General features: G+C 36.3%; 1 protein-coding gene across 18 annotated transcripts in view; it reads left to right on the top strand.

Annotated features, from left to right (window-relative positions):
• Positions 1-20,522, top strand: part of ATRX (ATRX, chromatin remodeler) — a 95,116-nt gene that overhangs the window by 63,562 nt on the left and 11,032 nt on the right. For 17 of the 18 annotated variants that reach the window (XR_003256764.1, XR_003256762.1, XR_003256765.1 and 14 more), the window contains 8 exons: positions 3,365-3,495; positions 3,794-3,882; positions 4,033-4,205; positions 6,653-6,806; positions 7,106-7,209; positions 9,347-9,455; positions 13,548-13,725; positions 15,243-15,437. Coding sequence is in view for 13 of the 18 variants with exons in the window: in XM_026086319.1 (XP_025942104.1) it covers positions 3,365-3,495; positions 3,794-3,882; positions 4,033-4,205; positions 6,653-6,806; positions 7,106-7,209; positions 9,347-9,455; positions 13,548-13,725; positions 15,243-15,437 (1,133 nt within the window). In the remaining 5 variants the exon portion in view is untranslated. Of the gene's footprint in view, positions 1-3,364; positions 3,496-3,793; positions 3,883-4,032; positions 4,206-6,652; positions 6,807-7,105; positions 7,210-9,346; positions 9,456-13,547; positions 13,726-15,242; positions 15,438-18,269; positions 18,378-20,522 lie in introns of all 18 variants that reach the window. The other variant, XR_003256766.1, reaches the window with a different exon arrangement.

The raw sequence follows: 20,522 nt of genomic DNA, 5'->3' as shown, positions 1-20,522 counted from the left end.
TGTAGTGGTGTAAGTGCAGTGCAGAGCCTTGCAATTTCCTTTTGTCATCATGCTAGCTGAAGCTGTTATTTGTCAAGTATTGGCTCTTTTGGGGAACTGTCTCCTCTCTTGTTCTCAAAACCCACAAGTCTGTTTTTCACAGTGACCATGCTTTTCATCAGCTTTCATTTCAGTCTTGACTGGTCTGTCTGTCTTTGGGGATTTGCTTCTTCCAAGTTAAGAATAAACTTGTTTAATTGAAAGGATATATAAGGAAAAAAAATACATGTACTGTGTGATGCTGTGCTGTTCACTTCATATTAGAGATAAACTACTGAGGCTTGTAATTTAGTCTGTCACGGTATCTAAATGTCAGCAGCACTTCTGAGGAATAGGCTGTGAGGATGGTTGTCTTGGGGAGCCCTTGCCGAGGTGGTTCATGGCCAGGCCTCAGGCAACTGATTTCCACAGCAGCAGCTTCTGGGTTCTGGAGCAATTCAGTTTACTTAAATACTGTTTATAATAATGGACTTCATGATCAGGGGTTGAATTCTGTAGTCAAGAATATGTATGGCATTGATGGTAGGCAAGCTTTTTTCTAAAGCCTTAAAGCATATATTTGCTTTTTCTGGTGGCTACAAAACATATTACAGAGTCTGTTATGCCAGTGTACCACTTTTTTTTTTTTTTTTTTTTTTGTTCTTGATAAGCCCCATGTCTTAAAATGCCTGTCTGTAGCGGATGCCGGCTTTTGGGTTGTTTTGTGTTTTTAACTATACAGTATTTTTCTGTTCTAGTTACTCTCCTGAGTTTAATTACAAGAAAGATTAATTGTATATCAAATCAAGCTGTGATTTATAACAATGTGAAATTCACTGTGTTGTCTTAATGACTTAGATTCTGGATAATGTCATTGTGATCTCCTAGACACACTGCAAGCTAGATTTCCGCTCTGGAATTCTGGCAGCTGTTGTCTGCGCTTGGTGTAAATTATAGAAGTGGAGAGTTTTGAAGGACCAGTGAAAATAATTTCGCTTCCACTGATATCTCCAGTAATAGTTGGATGTTTAAGTGCAGACTGCTCTTTGCCCTTTTATTTTAAAAGAGTAAAAGCTTTGTATTTTATTTTTTTAAAAAAGTTTACATTAATAGTGCTTCAAAACAGTACATTACAAACCTAAACTTTTATGTAGTGCTCATTCCTAATTAGTTCTATACTGCAGTCTGTTCTGTGTTGGCTCTTCTTTATATAAATGTTCTGAGAAGAAGCTTATTTGCATTCTGTTCATTTCTGCATCATTCCAAATGTCTTCCAAAAGCTCCTAGCTTAAAAATAAAAAGCATTAGCTATTTGCTTTACAGGCATGCATCTGAATGATTCAGGTTAAATTCCTCTTGTTCTTCATAGCAAATTTTTTTTTATCACCACAGCCACAATAGTTTTACAGATTCTTTGGCCTATTTCTGATACAAAGCAGGGCTGTTTTTGTAATTTCAGGCTGTACAACACAGGCTTTGTTGGTCTACCATGTTTTGAGATAGCAAAGTAGATCTTTTACAGATCATTGATTAGCATAAGAGCTAGCGCTGTATGATTACAAATGTTTTTTTCTTACTCTGTACAGAAGTCTTTATTGTATATACAATAGCTTTCAGTATTTCCTTTTTTAATAAAGCAGGCAGCAGATAAGAGGAAGTAGCCCCTAATCCAGTGTCTGTTAAAGTTAAGGGAAATATTTGCTCTGGCTGTAAGCCTGTTACAGTTTCAAATTTGCTGCATTGTTGGAACCATTAATTTCTTAACAGTTAGCTTGTAAATGTATAACTCTAAGAAAATGCACTCCCTAACTCAGTCAAGGACAGGTAGTTTAATTAATCTGTCTAGACATCGAGGATTCAACAAAATTAGTTGAGCTTCTCTACGTTTGCAGCTGTTTAAAGGGCTGGTCCTGTTTCATGACTTACTCCTTAGCGGGCTGATTCGACTGCCTGAACTGGTAGCAAGCATTTTTTGCTTTCTCTGTGTTAATTTTGGGTTAGTTTCCTGCCAGTTTGGAGTGTTGAATCAAATCATCCAGTGATCAGTGCCAGAGACAATACGAGGAAGAAGAGGGAAACGAGAGAGAAGGGAGGAAGGAGGAACTGCCTCTTTTAGAGAAAGCAAGCCGTCTAATCTGGATTTTCATTAAATAAAAAAGTGAGTCTTCCTACTGAAGACGAGTATAGCAGGGAAGGTTTTTCTTCTCATCTGTATTTTTTTAATGATGTTTTCCCATGGACTGTAACAGAGGCATATAACTAAAATATACATACTTCAGATACAATTTTACCAAGTCTTTCAATTTTCCTTCATATAACAAAAATGATACATGTTTTGCTTCAGTTCTTCTGTTACATAGAAAATATAGTGTAAACACTGTAGGGGATACTAACTTGAGTTAAGGGCAGTAAGCTGCTCTGATGTTAGCTCAGGTTTAGGGAAGATGAATCTAAGATACTCTGCTTTTCTTACAGTCGCATTTCCCAGAGACAGGGGAACTCAAATGGGGAGATACCTGAACCTGTTCTAAAAATAAAACCTATCAAGAATTTGCTTTATTAAAATACTTAYATTCTGTGTTTTACTGGGATTGTCTTGCCTATTTAACAAATGCACTGGATAAGCTTTGTGCCTGTTTCATCACAGATATTTGATAATTGTGAGGCAGTAAATTCTATTTTCTTGTAGTTAGATGTGCCTTAAATTACGTAACTGTAGTAAGTATGAAATAATAAATATCCCTAATAACCATGAAATATGACAAGTTTCAAGAACTTCAAGTTAATGTGTTGCTTAATGAGTAATTGAGGCTACAAAAAAATTAAATCTAGCTCTCTGAACACTTTTTTGCACTAATTTGGGCTTGAACAGTGAATATAGGCTGTGAATCTTTAGATACTTCATTGTAACAGATTAATACAGTCATACAAAAAAAGTTAGCTGAAAGCAATAAGCCAAATTCATTGAAGCCTAAATGCAAATTTTACTTTGCTTTTTCTAGCTCGGGCTGCTTTTTAAGGCCTACTTCTACAAAACCTAAATAGACATGACTATACTTTTAACAGGATTTGGATTCATTCCTATATTGGGGAGAAATGCGCTTCTATGTAAAAATGTAATCATGTTTCTCATTATCAAGAAAAGGGGGAAATCTAATTTTGACAACTTTAACTAGGAAAAAAATGCCTGTGACTGAGTAATTTGACCTCTTTTACAAGAGACGTTACAATATGATGTGCATCTGGAAAGAACGCTCAGTACTGAACTAATGGATTGTTCAAAGGGGAACAGTATGTGGCAAACTTACTTCAAGGTTTCGCTCTAAAATCTGAACTTTATTGTCAGGTGTAGGTAGTGGCAGTGAAGGTGGAAGAGGCAAAGCTGGAGCTAAGCTATTCCAGGATTTCCAGATGTTGAGCAGAATCTGGACTCACCCTTGGTGTTTGCAGCTGGATTATATTAGCAAAGAAAATAAGGTAAATTAGATATATCAAAATACTCTGTATTGAGAACTTTCCAAATAAGCTATGCCAAATGCTAGGTAAAGTTTCATCAAATTAATGGAAATCTTTGTTGCTGTGGGGTAGAGTGATTTTGCTGCTGTTTTTGTCATTTTTTATTTCTGGATATGTTGTCATTCTTAAAACGTTTTGCAAGGCTGATCCTTTGTGGAACTTACCATTGTTTAAATGAAGAATAAGCAGGTGGCTAAAGGTTTAATAAAAGCTTCTGGATGAGAGTACTTAATAAAATTTCTGTTTTTTCTCTTTTGAGGGCTATTTTGATGAAGACAGTCTGGATGAGTTCATAGCTTCAGATTCCGATGAAACTTCAATGAGTTTAAGCTCTGATGATTATGCAAAGTAATTGAGCTTTTATTTGTTGTTTGTTGTTGGATTTATTTCCCTAATAGAACTTAAGTGATTTGTATAAAAGTAAATGTTTATTTATAATACCTTCTCTTGCAGTAGAATATTTTTGAAATAAAGGAGTGTATAATTTTATGTTTCTAGGAAAAAAAAATCCAAGGGGAAAAAAGTGAGGAAAGAGTGTAGCTCAAGTGGAAGTGGCAGTGATAATGATGTTGAAGTCATTAAAGTCTGGAATTCAAGATCTCGTGGAGGTGGAGAAGGAAACGCAGAGGAACTTGTAAACAACCCTCCGTCTGTTACAAAATCGGATGAAGGTGAGTGCAATGTATAAGTAAACCCAATATGATGCAGCGTCGTTTTGCAAAAGGTGATCTGAGAGGGCTGTCACAAATTCTGCTTTGTTGCAAAAAATGGCAAATTCCATAACTCGGAGAACCAATTCTACGCTTACAGCTCCTGCTATTTGTAATGATACATGCCTTTTGGAAAAATAAAGGGCATCAGTTTAAAACTGAGGGGTCTTGTGGCAGGGAAGCTGAACAGTTAATTTTTGAATTCAAAAGTACAAAATGGTACAAGGTTAACACAGAACTGTGCTGCTTTTCATCTCTGCTTAAACATATTGGTGAAATACGAATGGAAAGAATAAGAAATAAGTATGTTGTTCATTTTTGCACCTGGAATTTCAAATGGATATTGAGCAAGCAGGTGGTTATAATGCAGCAGGAATAGAAGACCTTTTTTTAAGATTTGTTTTTCAGCTATGTGTGTCTGTATATTTCATTTTCAGATTTTTCTTTAATAGTCCATCACTATTCTGGTTTCCTGTATCATAAAGCTAATCTTCTGGCTGTATCATTTATTATGTGTCTAATAGGTGCATTAATGTCTAGTGCCTTCCATAAATAAATGATTTTTTTGTGACAACGAAGATGAAAATTTTTTTTTTTTCTTTGCTCCTGACTATATGACAAGCATGTATTATAAGTGTGTAATGGTGTGTGTGTGTGTGCGTGGGAAATAAGTACACATACAGATTCTAATTAAATGTGTTAATTACTTGCATTATAGGAAGGATGAGTTTCTGAATGCAGATCATTTAAAAGTTTAAGTCTGTCTCTTGCAGCTTTGTCCGATTTGATAAGGGTATAGAATTTCCAAACAAACATTTGATGCTGTACCAGAYGAGGTGTGGGGGCAGACTTGCTATCCATCTCATTTCAAATGGTGAAGGCCCTTCTGCAAAGTTTAGGGGTGAAAATGGGAGTAGGTGGTGTATGTAGGATTTTCCCACTGCACGTCTAGGTGGCTTCTTTGGTTAACAGGTTCATTATTCACTCTGGAATTGAAAAATGTCTTCTTTAAAAGACTGTATGAAGGAAGGCTCAAATGTGAGTTCTGTCAAGATCAGTTCGTTCTTGCACCCAGAATGTTACTGCTATGTCATGATGGATTTGCTGTGTGTAGTCTTAAAATTTAAATGTTTTGAATTGCTCATGAGATGGAACACTTTTCTCCTACTATGTAAGTAAATACTTCAGTCAGATCAAAGTTTGTAAGTGAAAAAAGTTCAGGTTATATTTCTAATTAATCAATTTGTATCACTCTAATGCAAAGGAGGTTAAACCAAAGGCCATACTATATCAGAAAAAGAAATTAAGTAATATAAATAAAGATAATTCCTGGTTCCTGTCTGCCTTTCTGGTTCASATTATAAAGCTGAATATAAGCTTTCTCCTGGTTGAATTCAGCAGTGTTTCAGAATAAAGATAATGTGAGCATCTTTAAAGATGGGCATGCTTTGCTTTTGATGCTTTGGAGTGGGTGATTTAGACCCAGACAGACCTGACTTGTTTTGCTAGGTGCATAGTTATTTTGGTGTAGCTATACAGTGAGAAACTGAATTTTATAATTCTTTCTTGTACTTCTATATTTTTAGGAATTCAGTCAAATTAACAAAACTAACTTACATCATCTACTAAGGTGTTAAAAATGCGATTGTTCCCAGTTATGTGTTTTATAGGTTTTATTAGTGTAGCAGTGTTTTAGCGGTTGAGCAGACAGTAAGATTTTAATAAAGAACTTTGCAAAAAGGCAGAGTATGATAGTGGAATCTATTTTTTTTTTCCTCTGTTGTGAATTAGTGCAAAAGGGGGAAGACATACTTTTTCTTCCTATACCCTGTTGCTAATCTTGTCTTTTAAATTAGCTTAGGGAAAAAAGATTGTAAACCTGAGCCTGACAAATAATAAGAAATGGTTTACATATGGTGAGTATTAAAAATCTGTATCGTTGGAGCATTTGGAAGTTTGCTTCCAGAGAGTTCTCTTGATAGATGAACTAGGTAACTCAAAAGGCTGTTCTGGTTCCAGGAGTTGTAGGTATTTGAGCTTGCTTCATAAAAAGTTCTGTTTCAATCRTTGTAACATTTATGGAGGAGTTTTCAAAGATGCATACTTGCTGGAAACAAAGCTGTTCATAAATACCCTTGGGGAAAAGGTGCAGATGCCAGAGCTATTTGTCCAAATATTCTGTAACACAAAAATGAGATTTGTGACTGTTATTGATAACTCTTGGAATTAAACTGCTAATCTAGTATTCTTTTTTTTGTGACTCTGTATTCTACTCATTTCATACCAGCTAATAACGAGGAGGTAATTTTGCAGTTCAGAAGTTTTTTTAAGTATTTAGACAGTCTCATACTTTCAGTTTTAGTTTTAAATTTTATTTATTTATTTATTTATTTATTTATTTTTTACAGGTAAAGCTGCATCCTCTTCCAATCCTGGTAGCCCAGCTCCAGATTGGTACAAGGATTTTGTTACGGATGCAGATGCTGAAGTGTTGGAGCATTCTGGGAAAATGGTGCTTCTCTTTGAGATTCTTCGGATGGCAGAGGAGCTTGGGGACAAAGTGTAAGTCAATTCTAGAAACAAATATTTTTAAAGACTATATAAATATATTAGTCAGTGTTCTTCGTTCAGTCTTTATAATGCTGTAGCTCAGTTTTCTGAAACAAACACGCATGTTACATTCATTTCCATCATAGGGTTTTCCCATACATACCCGTACTCCACTGAAATCATTGACTGTCTAGAAAAACACTGTTTCTTTCAAAGGTAGTATCGGGGAGGAGGGAAGAAAAAGAAACCAATACAATGATTAAAATAACTTCAGAGGTGAATTTTGTGTGTTTCCTTGTTTTTGTTTTCAGCCTAGTATTTAGCCAGTCCCTAATATCACTGGATTTGATAGAAGATTTCCTGGAGCTGGCCAACAGGGAGAAAACTGACAAAGAAAAGCCTCCTATTTATAAAGGTGAGTGGCAGCAAGACCTATTACAAAGCTAATGACTCTCTTACAGCTCTGTTCAGTCCAAAGGCAATGGAGTTGAAATAAATTGTTTCTGTTAGAAATATCGTATGCTCTCTACCATGCCTGAAGTTGGCAGGGCCGTTGGCCTGCTCTGTAAGTTGTCTGTGCTACCCTGTTATGGACTCATGCTTCTGAATTCATTCTGTATCATCTGTGTTTGATACCGCCTAAACGAATTAAATGTTGATCTYCTAAAAGGAGAGAAGGTGTTTTGTTAAATTCTACACAAGAGTGATATTGTATGCTGATATGTGGTGAACTCTGAAACTTCCTGCTGAAAGAGAGATAATGAAGGAAAACTGTACTACTTTAAAGCAGTGTGTGTTTTGAGACCGGATGCAAAATGTCAACTTAGGCTTTATATGTACCGCAGTAGATTGTTTTATGGATTCCATGAAGGAACAATGTATTTAATTAATCATATTCCTGGTGGTGCTTGAATGGTGAGGAATTTCTCACTAGCCAGACATATCCTGCGTGTAGGAAATTTCTTGTTTCCTCTGCACAATCCTCCCACTGCTCTTGACGATTTTGGTTCATTTTTATGTGAAAGTTTCAGTTCCCAGTATGTGTGGATTGAAGAGTTTCTTTGAATCTGTCATTCCTTTCAGATATCTTATTTCTAAGTATAAACATGTTGCACAGTTGCATAAGAGAAATCTGGCTTAGCAATATCAACATCGTAGTTAGAGGAAGATCCTCCGGTATCTTTCTCTCTCACGCAGATTTATTGTTTCTGGCTGCTGCTTCTTCCTTAGCTTCTGAACATTTGTCATCTTCAGATTTTGAGTTGTCTGTATTTTAGAGTCTGTCCCTGTAGTCTGAGCTAATTTTTAAGGCTTTTTTCTTGTTTGTGGCAGTTCTTTTGCTAAGCAATTAGACTATGTATTATAATAAGAGTCACCATATATAGACCTTCTGGACATGACTTAACAAGCAGTTTCTTACAATTCATTGTACTGAGCAGTGCTGCTTCCTAAAAAAAAAATAAATAAAAATAAAAAATCTATTTTCATTTTAATTGATGACACAGTGGGGTTTGTTTTGTGTACATATATACTGCCAAAGAAAATGAAAGGTTAGTTCTGAATTGCAGGGGGAAGAAAATCTGCTTCTATCAGCTGTAATTTTTATATTTTTTCATCTGGCAAGAACTAACCATAACTCACGGGATAATTAAACTCAAACAGCTGATTTGAATTTCAGTTCCAAAATGATTACACCTGGACTTTTGAAATCTCCTTTTAAGCATTTACTTATGGATGCTATATGTGGGAGAGACTGTAGCTCAGACTAATTGAAAACATGAATCTACAAAGATCAATTAGAAAAGTAGGGTTAGTACTATAACGCCTAAAGATTAAATGCAGTTACTTTTTAAAATTGATTTTGGCTGCAAGTTAAAAAAGAAACTGCTCTACAGTTGTGTCCAAATGACTAGAAATGGTGAGGAATCAGAGGAACTACCCAAGAAAAACTAAGATTCTTTTAAAATATTTCAATTAAAATTTAACCTTAGTACACAGTTTGATTGTAACTTCCCATCTTTAAAGCAGTTTTATACAGATTACAATTTGAGACGTTTCATTTAATATCTTTTTCTTTTTTAAATACCAAAATGTTAAGAAGAAAAGGATAAAGATAAACACTGGATGCTTTTTGTAAGGTAAAATGCTATTGACAGTATTTATATTATTCTACTCTTGAATTATTTTAGACAAAATGAGTTTATGGATGGTGGGAGTTATTGCAGTAAAGGCTTGTGGATGATCATTGTCCTCACAAATGCAATTGCCATTATTTTCTGTCACGTTACTTGCATTATATTTTATTGTGCAAGCTTCAATATATGATTTTCAGAGCTTGCTTGAAGCAAGAGCCTGTGTTCCCTCAAAATGTTCTCTGTCTTGGGTGACTCTTAATAAACTTATATGCTCTTCCCGTTGTTTTAAAGTGTCAGAGAATAGCATATTTTGTGTTAAATGTTTATTCTTTTATTTGTCTGAGAGTCCTGTATATCTAGTATTATGAGTCTGGTATTTACATGATCATTTTAATCATCTGGCTCTTACATTTACAGGTGAAGGAAAATGGTTCAGAAACATTGATTACTATCGCTTAGATGGTTCAACTACAGCTCAGTCAAGAAAGAAATGGGCAGAAGAATTCAATGATGAAACTAATGTGAGGTGAGATCTGTACTGACATATATGCTCAATTTTTTACCCTTTTTCTTTTGTTCTGTATTTCTTTGTTACTAGTACCTCTTAAGGATATGCAGATGAAAAATGTATCACAAGGGTGCCAGGTGCAGAACTTGCTTAATATTTTTCTTTTAAACRTGAAACTGTTCTTTGCCCCTGCCTTAGTGTGCATATTTGTTTACTTCAATACTTGTGGCCAAATTGTGTATTACTTTTTTGGGGGACTCTGTTTTCATCTTCTTCATTTGCTGAAATCAGCTGCTGGTGTTTTCTGTACTCACAGTTCACTTCCTTTTAATTTCAACTGAAATGGTTCAACCATATTAAAGAACTAAGAAAATATATAGGTTTTTATCTGTCTTTGCATTTGAAATCTTCCAGCTGTTTCTTTGAGCCGTCTGCTGTTTCCGTGTTTTGAATCAGAGGGGTTGCACAGTTTCTCTAGCAGCTCGGCAATCTCTGGCTTGAGTTCCTTGGCCTCTTGGCTTCTCCTGCGTTCCGGTGACTTGTTAACACCTAGCTGGTCTCTTTGGTCTAACACTTCTGATGTATTAACTTCAAATTGATCTGCTTCCTATGACCTATCTGCTACAAAGAATGCATGAGGTATGGGAATCTCCCCAACATTTTCATCAGTAAAGACCGATGCAGAGAAATTATTGAGCTGCTTTGCTGTGGCCTTATCACCCCAAAGTGCTCCTTTTACACCTTTGTCATCGGGTGGTTCCTCTGATTCTCTAACTAGCTTTTACTGCTTTTGATATATTTAAAGCATCCTTCGCAAGTCAGTCTTCAGATTCCTTTTTAACTGTCTTAATTTTCTGTTTATGTTTGACTTGTCGTGTTTTATGGGCTTTCCTATTCTCCTTTGGACAAGCTTTCATTTTATAAATGCCAGCTTTTTTTCTATGAAATATCCCTTAAACAGTATATTAAGCTATACATATTTTTTTTTATTTTTTATTTTTTTACCTGTCATACACAGTTTACCTAGGCTTTTACTGCAGTGTTGTAGAACAGCCTTCAGGCTGCTTATAGGCTTGGATTTTTTGGACTCCTCCTTTTAAGGGCTTGGAGGGGCAGAGGTGGTTTTTTACTAATCACTTCATTTTTATGTAGTCCTCTTTGTTGAAATTGAATATCCCTGTGCTGATTTTATTTGACTTGCTTCTTCCACTACAATGTTAAACCAAAATATACTGTGATTGTTAATATCATAGGGGTTCTGCCTCTAATACCTCCTGAGCAGTGTCCTGTGCCCCCCTGAAGAGCCAGGCCAGTAGTGTGCTTTCCTGGGAGTTCTCAGACTAATTGTTCCAGGAAACAGTTTCGTTTACTCTGTCCAAAGACGTTATCTCTGCATTTTGTTCCGATTGATCCAGTCTATACCTTGGTACCCTCTACATGGTCTTTAAAATGGGGCAGATTCTTCTTCTTGAAATATTATATATAATTTTTTCAACAAAGGATTTTGTTAAGTGAATAAATAACATTTCTTGGATGCAAATTCTCTGTAGCTATGTGCTACTAATTTAAAGTGGTAGCAAAGTTGATATTTTAACTTGCTTATGTGTTGGCTTAAATCAATTGTTTTTAAATACAATTATTTACATTAATCATGGAGAATACCAAGGTGCAAAAGATGACTGAGAGGTTGCAAAATATACTCTTTAATAATAAGTTATTTAGCTCAGTATAAGAACTGTTCTTAAATTGAGCTAAATAAGTTAAGTTGAAGAAATATTTAGGAAGAAAACTGTAGTATGTAGTTTTGGGTATAATAATCTGGTTCTGCTATTACTGAAGAGAAACGTGCTTGAAGTTGAGAGTTTTTTAATTTGCTAAGATAGGAATTTTGTCATTTTGTTAAAGCTTTCTTACTGACCTGGATGATTACAGGGTATGTTCTCTGCTGCCTGTCTTGCCCTTGATGTGGCGCTCCGACCAGCTCACACAYGTTGTGCGTGTGTGTGTGTAGCCAGTTGCAGAACAGAGCAAGCGGAAGCAGTTTGCTAGCAGAGTTGGCCGTTGACTTGACTTAGGTGTACCTCACTAGTCTTTCCAAATCAGCTCAAACATGAAGATGAAAAATGATAAATTATGATTTTAGTTTGATAGGTACATTTTATAAAAATACAATACACATATTTTTGTGCCATCTTTATTTTTTTAAAATACTATTTCTGTACCACAACTGTAATAGATAATTACACAATGGTGGAAAAAGACGTTTCCGTATAAACAAGACTTGCAGCAACTTTCATAATATGCTGACCATATTAGCCTTTAGGTTGTTCTTTCCCATTTTGTTGATACCATTAGAAAGATTCTTTACAAAAATTCATGCTCTCAATTTTTGAAAGATTTCAAACTATTCCATAGTAGAAATCATCTTCAAAGTACACTTTAACTTAATGTGTTTGTCTCTTGTTCTACTGACATTTTTTGTCATTTTCCTGTTAAAAAAATAAAGTCTTTCTGTGGCCACCTGACAGAGCTATGCCACAAACAGAAAGAAAAAGAGATGATGCAGAACAAACAATGTGGGATTCTTCCCACATCATGAATGAAGCGCTCGGTTCTTCTTTTGTATTTAAAGGTTCTTCTGGAGACAAATGCCTTCATTTTTGGAAAATCAGTTTTAACAAAAGACATTTCTTTTCAGATATGTAAAACAGAGGAGGACCCTTGGGGTTCTTTTACTGTTTTTAGCAATCTTCGATTTTATTTGAAGAATCATACTTGTCAGAATTCGGTCTGAAAGTTTGAAAATTGCACAGCAGATGCAATAACATATTTCTAAATCCTGCCGTTCCCTGAGCCAGTGAGCTCTAGGGTATGCTTCCTATGAATATGGGAGGCAGTTGCCGTATTTTTCAGTGATACACTTAGGTTTGTCTGTGTAATGGCCTGTAATGCAGCTACGACGTGGTTCTGTTTAAAATGCTACAAGGTTTTTAAGTTAATACATTTACTTTTCTTTCTGTTCACCACTGGTAAAGTATACAGGTATTCTTGGGAAAGTTGATTGCTTTTCTAGAGAAGAAAGGTGTTTGTTTCTGAGAAAATTATTTCATATGTAAAGCAAGGAGAAGCTCAATATCTGTAGGAAAAATAATAGATGTGCATGCAACCTCTTTAGTAAAAGGATTAGCAGTGAATATACAGGCTAGGTATTTTAACAAAGTAGATGGATTCAAATAAAAAAGACCATATCTTGAAAGGTACTACGCAGAAAGACTCTGCAAGGCTTGTAGGTAGCCTAGATACAAGGACCTGGAAAGGTCAAAGCCCCATGGGGTCTGGCCCGGAGACAGCAGTCGCTTGGCCAGTGAGAAGCACAGAGCTCTCGTAGCTGTAACCAGACTGTGCTTGTCTCCTGGCCATCCGCTGTTCGTGAGTTGGGACTTCCCGGTCTGATTGATTTAGATAGGCAGATAGATAGAAAATTGTACGTGTTAGTTTAATGAACCTAAAGGAACTACATCTTCCTAAATTCCTTTAAGAAAAATGAAATTAGATAATTGCAATCATTTTAAATGTACAAAGGAATAAAAAACAAGTTAAATGTAACAAAGCAAACTGATTCAATGTTAATACTCTTAATATTATATAGTTTATTTTGGCAGGTATTTGTAAAGAGCTCATTTTAAATTAAACCTGAATGCTGATGATAATGAGAAAAAACAGGCATATCATAGAGACACTATCATGCTAGAGTTATTCTTTGAGTTTGTTAGCCAGAGAACAGTTTCAATAATGCAGGGTATGCCTGTTTAAAATTATGGTTTAATTTGATATAACTGATTTTATTACATTTTGAAAAAGCTGAAAAAAAATATGTTTTCTTACCCACCAGTTCTTGGTAACAATTGACTTGTGAAAGTCTCTGATCTGTATTTCTGATTGTRTGTATTTGGTTTGCTCTAAGCTTTGTCTGTGTAAAATCTCTATCTATTCTATATTTAATGAAGTTTTTGAGTTATTTCAATGAACAATTCCACAGTAGCWTAGCAAAACAGGAACAGTAATTTGTATGCTAAAATATTAAAATTTTGTAATTTTTATTCATTCCAGAGGCCGCTTGTTTATTATCTCCACTAAAGCAGGTTCCCTCGGAATTAATCTCGTGGCTGCTAATAGAGTAATCATCTTTGATGCTTCTTGGAACCCATCATATGATATCCAGAGTATTTTCAGGGTTTACCGCTTTGGGCAGAACAAACCTGTGTTTGTATACAGGTTTTTGGCTCAGGTATGTTTCTGTCTGATATTTTTGTGATATTCTGGTCCTGCAATCAAATCTGTAACCAGTAATGGTTTGGACTTGAAGTCAGTAGCGCTCATCACTGATCYGAGCATCTTCCAGCCCTATCTGATATCAGTAGTTGGCCCAAAAAGCATTAAACAAAATATTGGAGGAAAGGTATTGGTAAAATAAACAATAACTGAAGTTATTTCCTGTTAAGCCCACCTCATTTGACACTTTGTGTAATACAGATCTTAGAACTTCACCACAGATTCGCACATCTAGACTTAGAATAGTGTTTTCAACCTTTTCTAATTTGCACACCACTAAAAATTCTTAATGGAATAGATGGCCTAGGGGATGGTTCTCATTAGGCAGTAGGCTTGCTTAATATAGATGTCTTCTGCAGACACCTTAAAAGTGGTCTGTGGGCCCCTGAAGATCCAGCTGGAATTAAAGCACAGTGAGCTAAAGGTTTTTTTAATTAGAAGGCATCCAGTCATGATTTGAAAACTTGTATCTCGACCTGTGGACCTTACAGGGTAATAATTCTGATGACCACTGATCTATGCTCTTTTTAAGTATATTGCCATATTTCTGATACAAAGTATCTTCTAGTCTTCAGTTGTTACATGGTAGATGGAAAACCTTTTCCCATTAATAGTGCTTAACTCTTGATCAAGTCACTTTTCCTTTGCCAACTTAARTAGATTGCTTTTCAAAACACATTACTGTCAGACATGGGTTTTTTTTCAGTCTTCAGTCTATTTTTGTAGGTCTTCATGTACACTTTTGAACTGTTGGTATCCTTTTTAAACTGCAGTGTTCAGAACAGGCTGTGCTGTTCTCATACTTCACATAGCCATCATCTTAAAAAAAAAAAAAAAAAAAGTAGTTTTCCTCTGATTTTAGGTTTTGTGCTGTTGCCTAAGTAGAGCCATAAAATGTAAGTGGTAGCACAGATCATTAATAATATTGATAGTAAAAAAAAAAAAAAAAAAAAAGTAGTTTTCCTGCTTTTTTCCCCCCAATGATCTAGTTTGTTCTTACACAGCTGTGATGAATTAGCCTTGACTGCCACTCTTCCCCCGCCCCCGCCACGCCAGCACTGTGTGGTATCTGTTTTCCTTTTTACAGGCTGATCAAGGTAGCAAAATAAGGCACATGCTGTGGAAATTGCCATTCTTTGTTGTAATCATACTTGGGGGAATTGAGGCAAAAGCTGATCTCTTGAAAACACTACTGAAAAAAAATATTTCTTACCCTAGTCAGTAGTGTATGATGCCTGTCACGTAAACAGTCCACATTACTATGTGTTCATTTCCAGGAGTATGTATTTTCTTAGCAAATGAAGGAAAATTTGGGTTCTTTTCGGATAACTTTGTAGATCCTTGGTCAAAGAAACAGTGGAAATAGAGCACTGTTGCACCATTGTTACTCTTGCTCTTCTACATTTATTGATCTTTTTCTTCTGTGACAGAAAGTCCAGTGTTTGTATGAAAGTGAATATCTGTGTTTTCCAGGGAACAATGGAAGATAAGATCTATGACCGGCAGGTAACAAAGCAGTCACTGTCTTTCCGGGTTGTTGACCAACAGCAGGTTGAGCGTCATTTTACTATGAATGAGCTTACAGAGCTGTACACTTTTGAGCCAGATTTGCTGGATGATCCTAATTCGGAAAAGAAAAAGAAGAGAGATACACCCATGTTGCCAAAAGTAAGTTGATGCACATCACAAGGAATTATACAGTAGGAAAAAAACTTATGTCTGTTTAAGAGCATGGGGTTCTTGACCTTGGAAGGAAGAGAGTGCTGTGAAAAGAGTAGCAGTCTTCACTTTGAAAGTAGGTGAATAGCAGGGAACATAGTGAAATATATAATTAGTATAATGGATGATATAATGAAACTAAATAATGGATTTTCTTTCAAAAAAATTACATAAAAAAGATGTTCAGTTAAAAGACAAAAAAAAATTGAAAACAAAACAAACAAAAATACTTTTTCACCCAGTTTGAGTGAATAGAAGCTTTGCCGCAGGAAACTGTGGAAGCCAAGATTCAAAAGAGTAGATACCTAAATGAGTAGCATTATCTCAATAATGATGATAAATCTGTGAAGAGATACTGCACTTCAAGGTCTGGCTTTTATATACCTAGGTAAGACTTTGTAGTAGGCAAATTAATCCATGCTCTTGTTTACCAAGTGTTTCTCTTTTTTTTTAGTTCCTTGCTTAACTCTTCTTGTAGAGACCATTAATAGAGATAGGGTAGTAAAACAGATAAACTTATTTACCGTTTAAGTGACACGCAATGGATGTGGCACCCTTGCTAGTGGTTCATCATCACTGTTCCATTGAGTAATGGTTCAATATCCTGTGAGGTACTTAGGGAACCCCCCGAAACTACTAATCAAATTTAAAAATAAGCTGTACTTTTTACAGTTGGGCAAAAATAAACTTCTGGAGAAAGAATGACTAGATCATTTATCCATTGTTTTGCACATCAGTTTGCATTTAAGGTTAGACTAAGGTTTTAGTCCTTTGTCTAATCATATTCTTTATGTTAGATGTTGTCCGCACGCACTAATGTAATGTGGTCTGCTAAAGACAAATTCATCAACAYGCTGTTGTGAGATCATTTTTGCTTGTCAGGTGAATAGCTAGTAAATAGTAACACTTAAATGTGTGGCCTGTAGTTAGTTAACTGATTACATTTCTGCATTACTTCTGTGTTGTGGATATTATAAACTGCCTGGGTGGAGGGAAGGGTGGAGATTTTCTAGTTTGTGAATACATTTATTTTCAATGAAAATGGTATGTTTTCGATTCTGGACTATCTGTAGACCAGTATAATATACCAAGTTGTGCTTAAGCATCACACCGGCTTTCTCTGAAGTAGGGTCTGTTAGACCACCTACAGTGTCCCTGCAGCTGCCGGGGCATCGGGAAGTGTTAACCCTATAAAGAGCCACTGTAACACATCCATTTAAAAACCCTTGAAAACAAACTTTAATGGCTAAATATAAGCTCTTATTATGATGATGATTCTCAGTTTAAACAGTAAATTGTAGATAATTGATTTTTTTGTTCTTCTGTTTTACTATAACTTTTTATATTGGTGAATTCTTTTTTTTACCTCCTAAAATATGTTCCTTTAGTTCATAAATAATATATTTCTTAATTATTTTCTTTTTATGTTCTCAATTACTTTATGCYGTATACATTTATACTTCCACAAACTAACAGCTAATGCATCACCATGTGCTGTCACTGCATATTTTTAAGAAGGGTTCARTATGGGAAAACCTGTGGAGCAACTGAATATGATTAATGCTTTGAGTAAATAATCCGTTGCACTAATTGTATTTTGAAAGTTACTTATTTTCTTTTATAATAATATATCAATTCATGAATAAAGTACAGTGTAAGAGAGGAGGTTTATAAAAACTCCAAACTTACTTTAGTATCCAGCTGTAAATATTAAGTTCCATATTAATTCACTTCCAACCAGCCACATGAGGTTCGTGTGAGGGAAGTTGAGAACGAGCTTTTAACCAAATCCCTGGCTATAAAGAAAGCAAATCCATGTATTGGAATTCTCTTTGTTTTTTCCTGGATTTAGCAGATGGTCTTGAATGGAATTTCATTCTTGCCARGACGTACGTCTTAGCATAGACTGTGGGCAAATTTCTAATCATTTCTTGGATTTGATGTTTGAAAGGGCTAAAAACTGTCAGGTAGATCTGTCTTGCTTTTACTTTGTGTGTGTGTGKGGGGGGGGGGGGCGAGCAAGGTTTTGTGTTCCTAGCAGCCGCGCGGAAGCTGGAGCGCTAGCCGGGAGCCCCCGGCAGTCTTGCCCTGGCTTTGGGTCTGCCGCAGGGAAGGACGAGTTCGGCTGGTTGCTGAGCTCCCTCGGCTCCTACTGACGTTAGCAGCTGCGAGGCCTGGGCAGCCGGTGTCATGCGACGGCTGTAATTTCTTATGTGTGTCTTCAGCTGGTCGACAGAGTAGCCTGTGGCGTGCACTGCGGTGTTTTCATGTGTAATTGGTCTTCATTTGTTAGGAAATACTTCAGAATGTTAGGGGAAAAAAGTGTTTGGGGAGCTTTAATAAAAATCAGTGACTGTCGCTGTGGAAAGTATTAATTGCGGTTTGGGATTTGGGCAAGCTGTCCGGGGGGAGGAGCGGCGTCTGTCCCGGGAGGACAGCAAACGTGCGTGCGCAGTCGGTCATCGCTAACGAATCCTGGACGCTGCGCGCGGGGCGAGACGCCAAGGGGTAGTTACGGGTGGGGTGACTTTCTGTGCCGCTTTTGTCTTTGGGTCGCCTTGCCTTGATGAATAAGACTTTGAGTCGATGGTAGTATACTGTCACACCGGAATTTGTCAGAGAGTTTTCTTTCATCTGGTCCTTATATTTACCATGAAAAACATAAAGACAAAACCCTTTCCCCTTAACTGTTTGATTATTCCACTTTGTTTTTGTTTTGCTGCATTTCTTCCCTGCGAAGCTGAGCTGATTCTGATTTTTTAATTTCCATTCTGTCCACAGCTGAGTTCTTGCTTTACCCRCAAAATGGAGCTAGTCCAGTAGTTGCAGTGACTCCTTCCCGATTCCTGTGAGCTGCTTAATCGAATTGTGGCTCATGCCTTATTTATGGTATTATTAGTTTAACTTTTGTGTTTTATTTCACAATCTGTCTCTTTGATTCTGACCCGTTCTCTAGAAATCTTATGTAGACAATCAAAAGCAACTATGAAAACTGAGCTCTAGGAGATACTGCCGTGGATGTTGTAATTCTCTGTTGTGTAGGCTTATTCATTTAGAAAGTTCACTGTTCCTTATTTCAGTGTAATTTTAAGAGATGCATGATTTAGCTTTATAATTGTCAAACAATAAAATCAATTAACCCCACACTCTTGTAGCATGTTCGGAAAAAGAAGTTGATTAAAAAGACTATTGATATGCTTACAAAAACATTTTATTGTAACATCCATTAATTGCACGCCAGTCGGAGGTTAAAATACTGTTTAGGATCGTGTGGCGTGATACTCGGACACTTTGGTCGTGGTAAGTTCAGCACCCCTGGCCTGACCCTTCGGCAGCTTGCACTTGGAACCAAAGGCCAGGAAAACTTGGTGCCCACGCTCACCTGCGTCACTGGTTTCCCACAGTTAGCTATCTCYCCCTTGCTTACAAAAACTGAACAGTCCCTTTATAATTATCAGCAAAACAAAATAGGCCGTTAGGCTGAAAGGAGGCTTTCGTTTTGCTTTTGACAGGATTTGTGTGTGATTTTCCCTCTTTGTCTTCAGGCCTTTTCATCTTTTTCAGCGTAGTTTGTTGAACAGTGATATCACTGTGTAGTTTTACTACTGTGCAGACAGTAAGGCGAGGGGCTTACTTATGTCATCCGTAGCATTGGTGTGACCTGTCCAGTAAATACACTTAAATATACTGGAAGTATTAGGCAGAGCTACAGCTAGAACCTGAAAGAAGTGCTTCCTCGGGATGTGTAGAAAAAGGTTTGAAGGGTTCGATTCTAAAAAGCATATTTTCAAAGTGTGGTTTTTGGTGGGAATTATGGATAGAAATTAGGTGAATATCTTCTCTTCCATCTTTTCTCCAATTGCCTGAGCATGAACATAGAAAATCCTAGTGGAGTAATAGGTTTTCTGCTGATGCCTGCAAAGCCAGCGTACTTCTCGACTCAGTAAAACCCTGTAGGAGTAGGGATTTTTAGCTGTGCAGCCAGGAATYGTGTGTGTTGTCATTCGGGGCTGAAGATTGGGTTTGTTCTTACAACTCCTAGTTTTGACAGAGTTTTCAGCTTTTTTGATATGAGAAAAAAATGTTCTTTAATTCAGTTGTCTTTAGTGTGTTGGGAGAATGCATTGTAGATTGCTTTAAAGTCAGAAATGAAGCCTTTGTGTAAGTAAAGAAACAAATACTACTGGTTTTAAAAATATTTCCTTGAGAATTACGTCTTCTCAGTAATCCCAGTTTCAATCAAAGAACAGTTTTCTTAGGGTTGTTAATGGGGGAAGATGTGGAATGTTGCTGTTTTATATAAAACGTCACATGGCAAATGTGGAGTTTGTAAGTTTTCCTGGAAGCTTATCAAAGTTTCATGTCAAGTTTTAATTTTAGCAGCAGTTTTCTGCACTTTGCAGTCTGAACAAGGCCGTCAGGTTGCTTAAGAGTACTGAAGAGTCGAGGTACGCAGGTCTCAAGGGGAAAACGCATATTACGTTCCAACAGTAACTTAATAGTGCCATTTCTCTGCTCTTACCTCTCGGAAACAACCTCTGCATCTTGAAGAATGTAGAGTAAATACTTGATTTTAACAGAATATTTTTATCGTGAATGTTGTTTCTATGTAAAAGTTAACCTGAATTGTTAAATTTGTCTTAAATTCCACTGATTGAAAGCAGATTTCGTTCATCCACTGTCCCTGCAGATTTGAAAATTGACTACGCTGGAAATTCTCTCAGTCCAAGAGAGGCATAACAGGTTTCTTAAAACTGAGTGATCACTGACTTGTGTTTACTGATTAAAGTATAGAAATAATTACTATATGCACACCATGAGCTTTATGCAAATTTAGTGACTCATTATCTAATATGAACTGGAGTAGTAAGCGATTTTTTTGTTATTTCTATAGAACAGCAGTTTAAACAGGAAAAAATGGTGTAAAGGGCAAAGATTGTTTAATGTATTATGATCCTACTTCAGATGTTGTTTTACTTGCCCTGAATTTAACGATGGATCTGGAGTCTTTTTTTTTTTTTTTTTTTTTTTTTT

Source organism: Apteryx rowi, unplaced genomic scaffold (genome assembly GCF_003343035.1).
Source record: "Apteryx rowi isolate R43461 unplaced genomic scaffold, aptRow1 scaffold_69, whole genome shotgun sequence".
Classification (NCBI taxonomy): Eukaryota; Metazoa; Chordata; class Aves; order Apterygiformes; family Apterygidae; genus Apteryx; species Apteryx rowi.
Note: the sequence above shows the minus strand (reverse complement) of the source record. Positions and strands in the feature narration are given on the sequence as shown.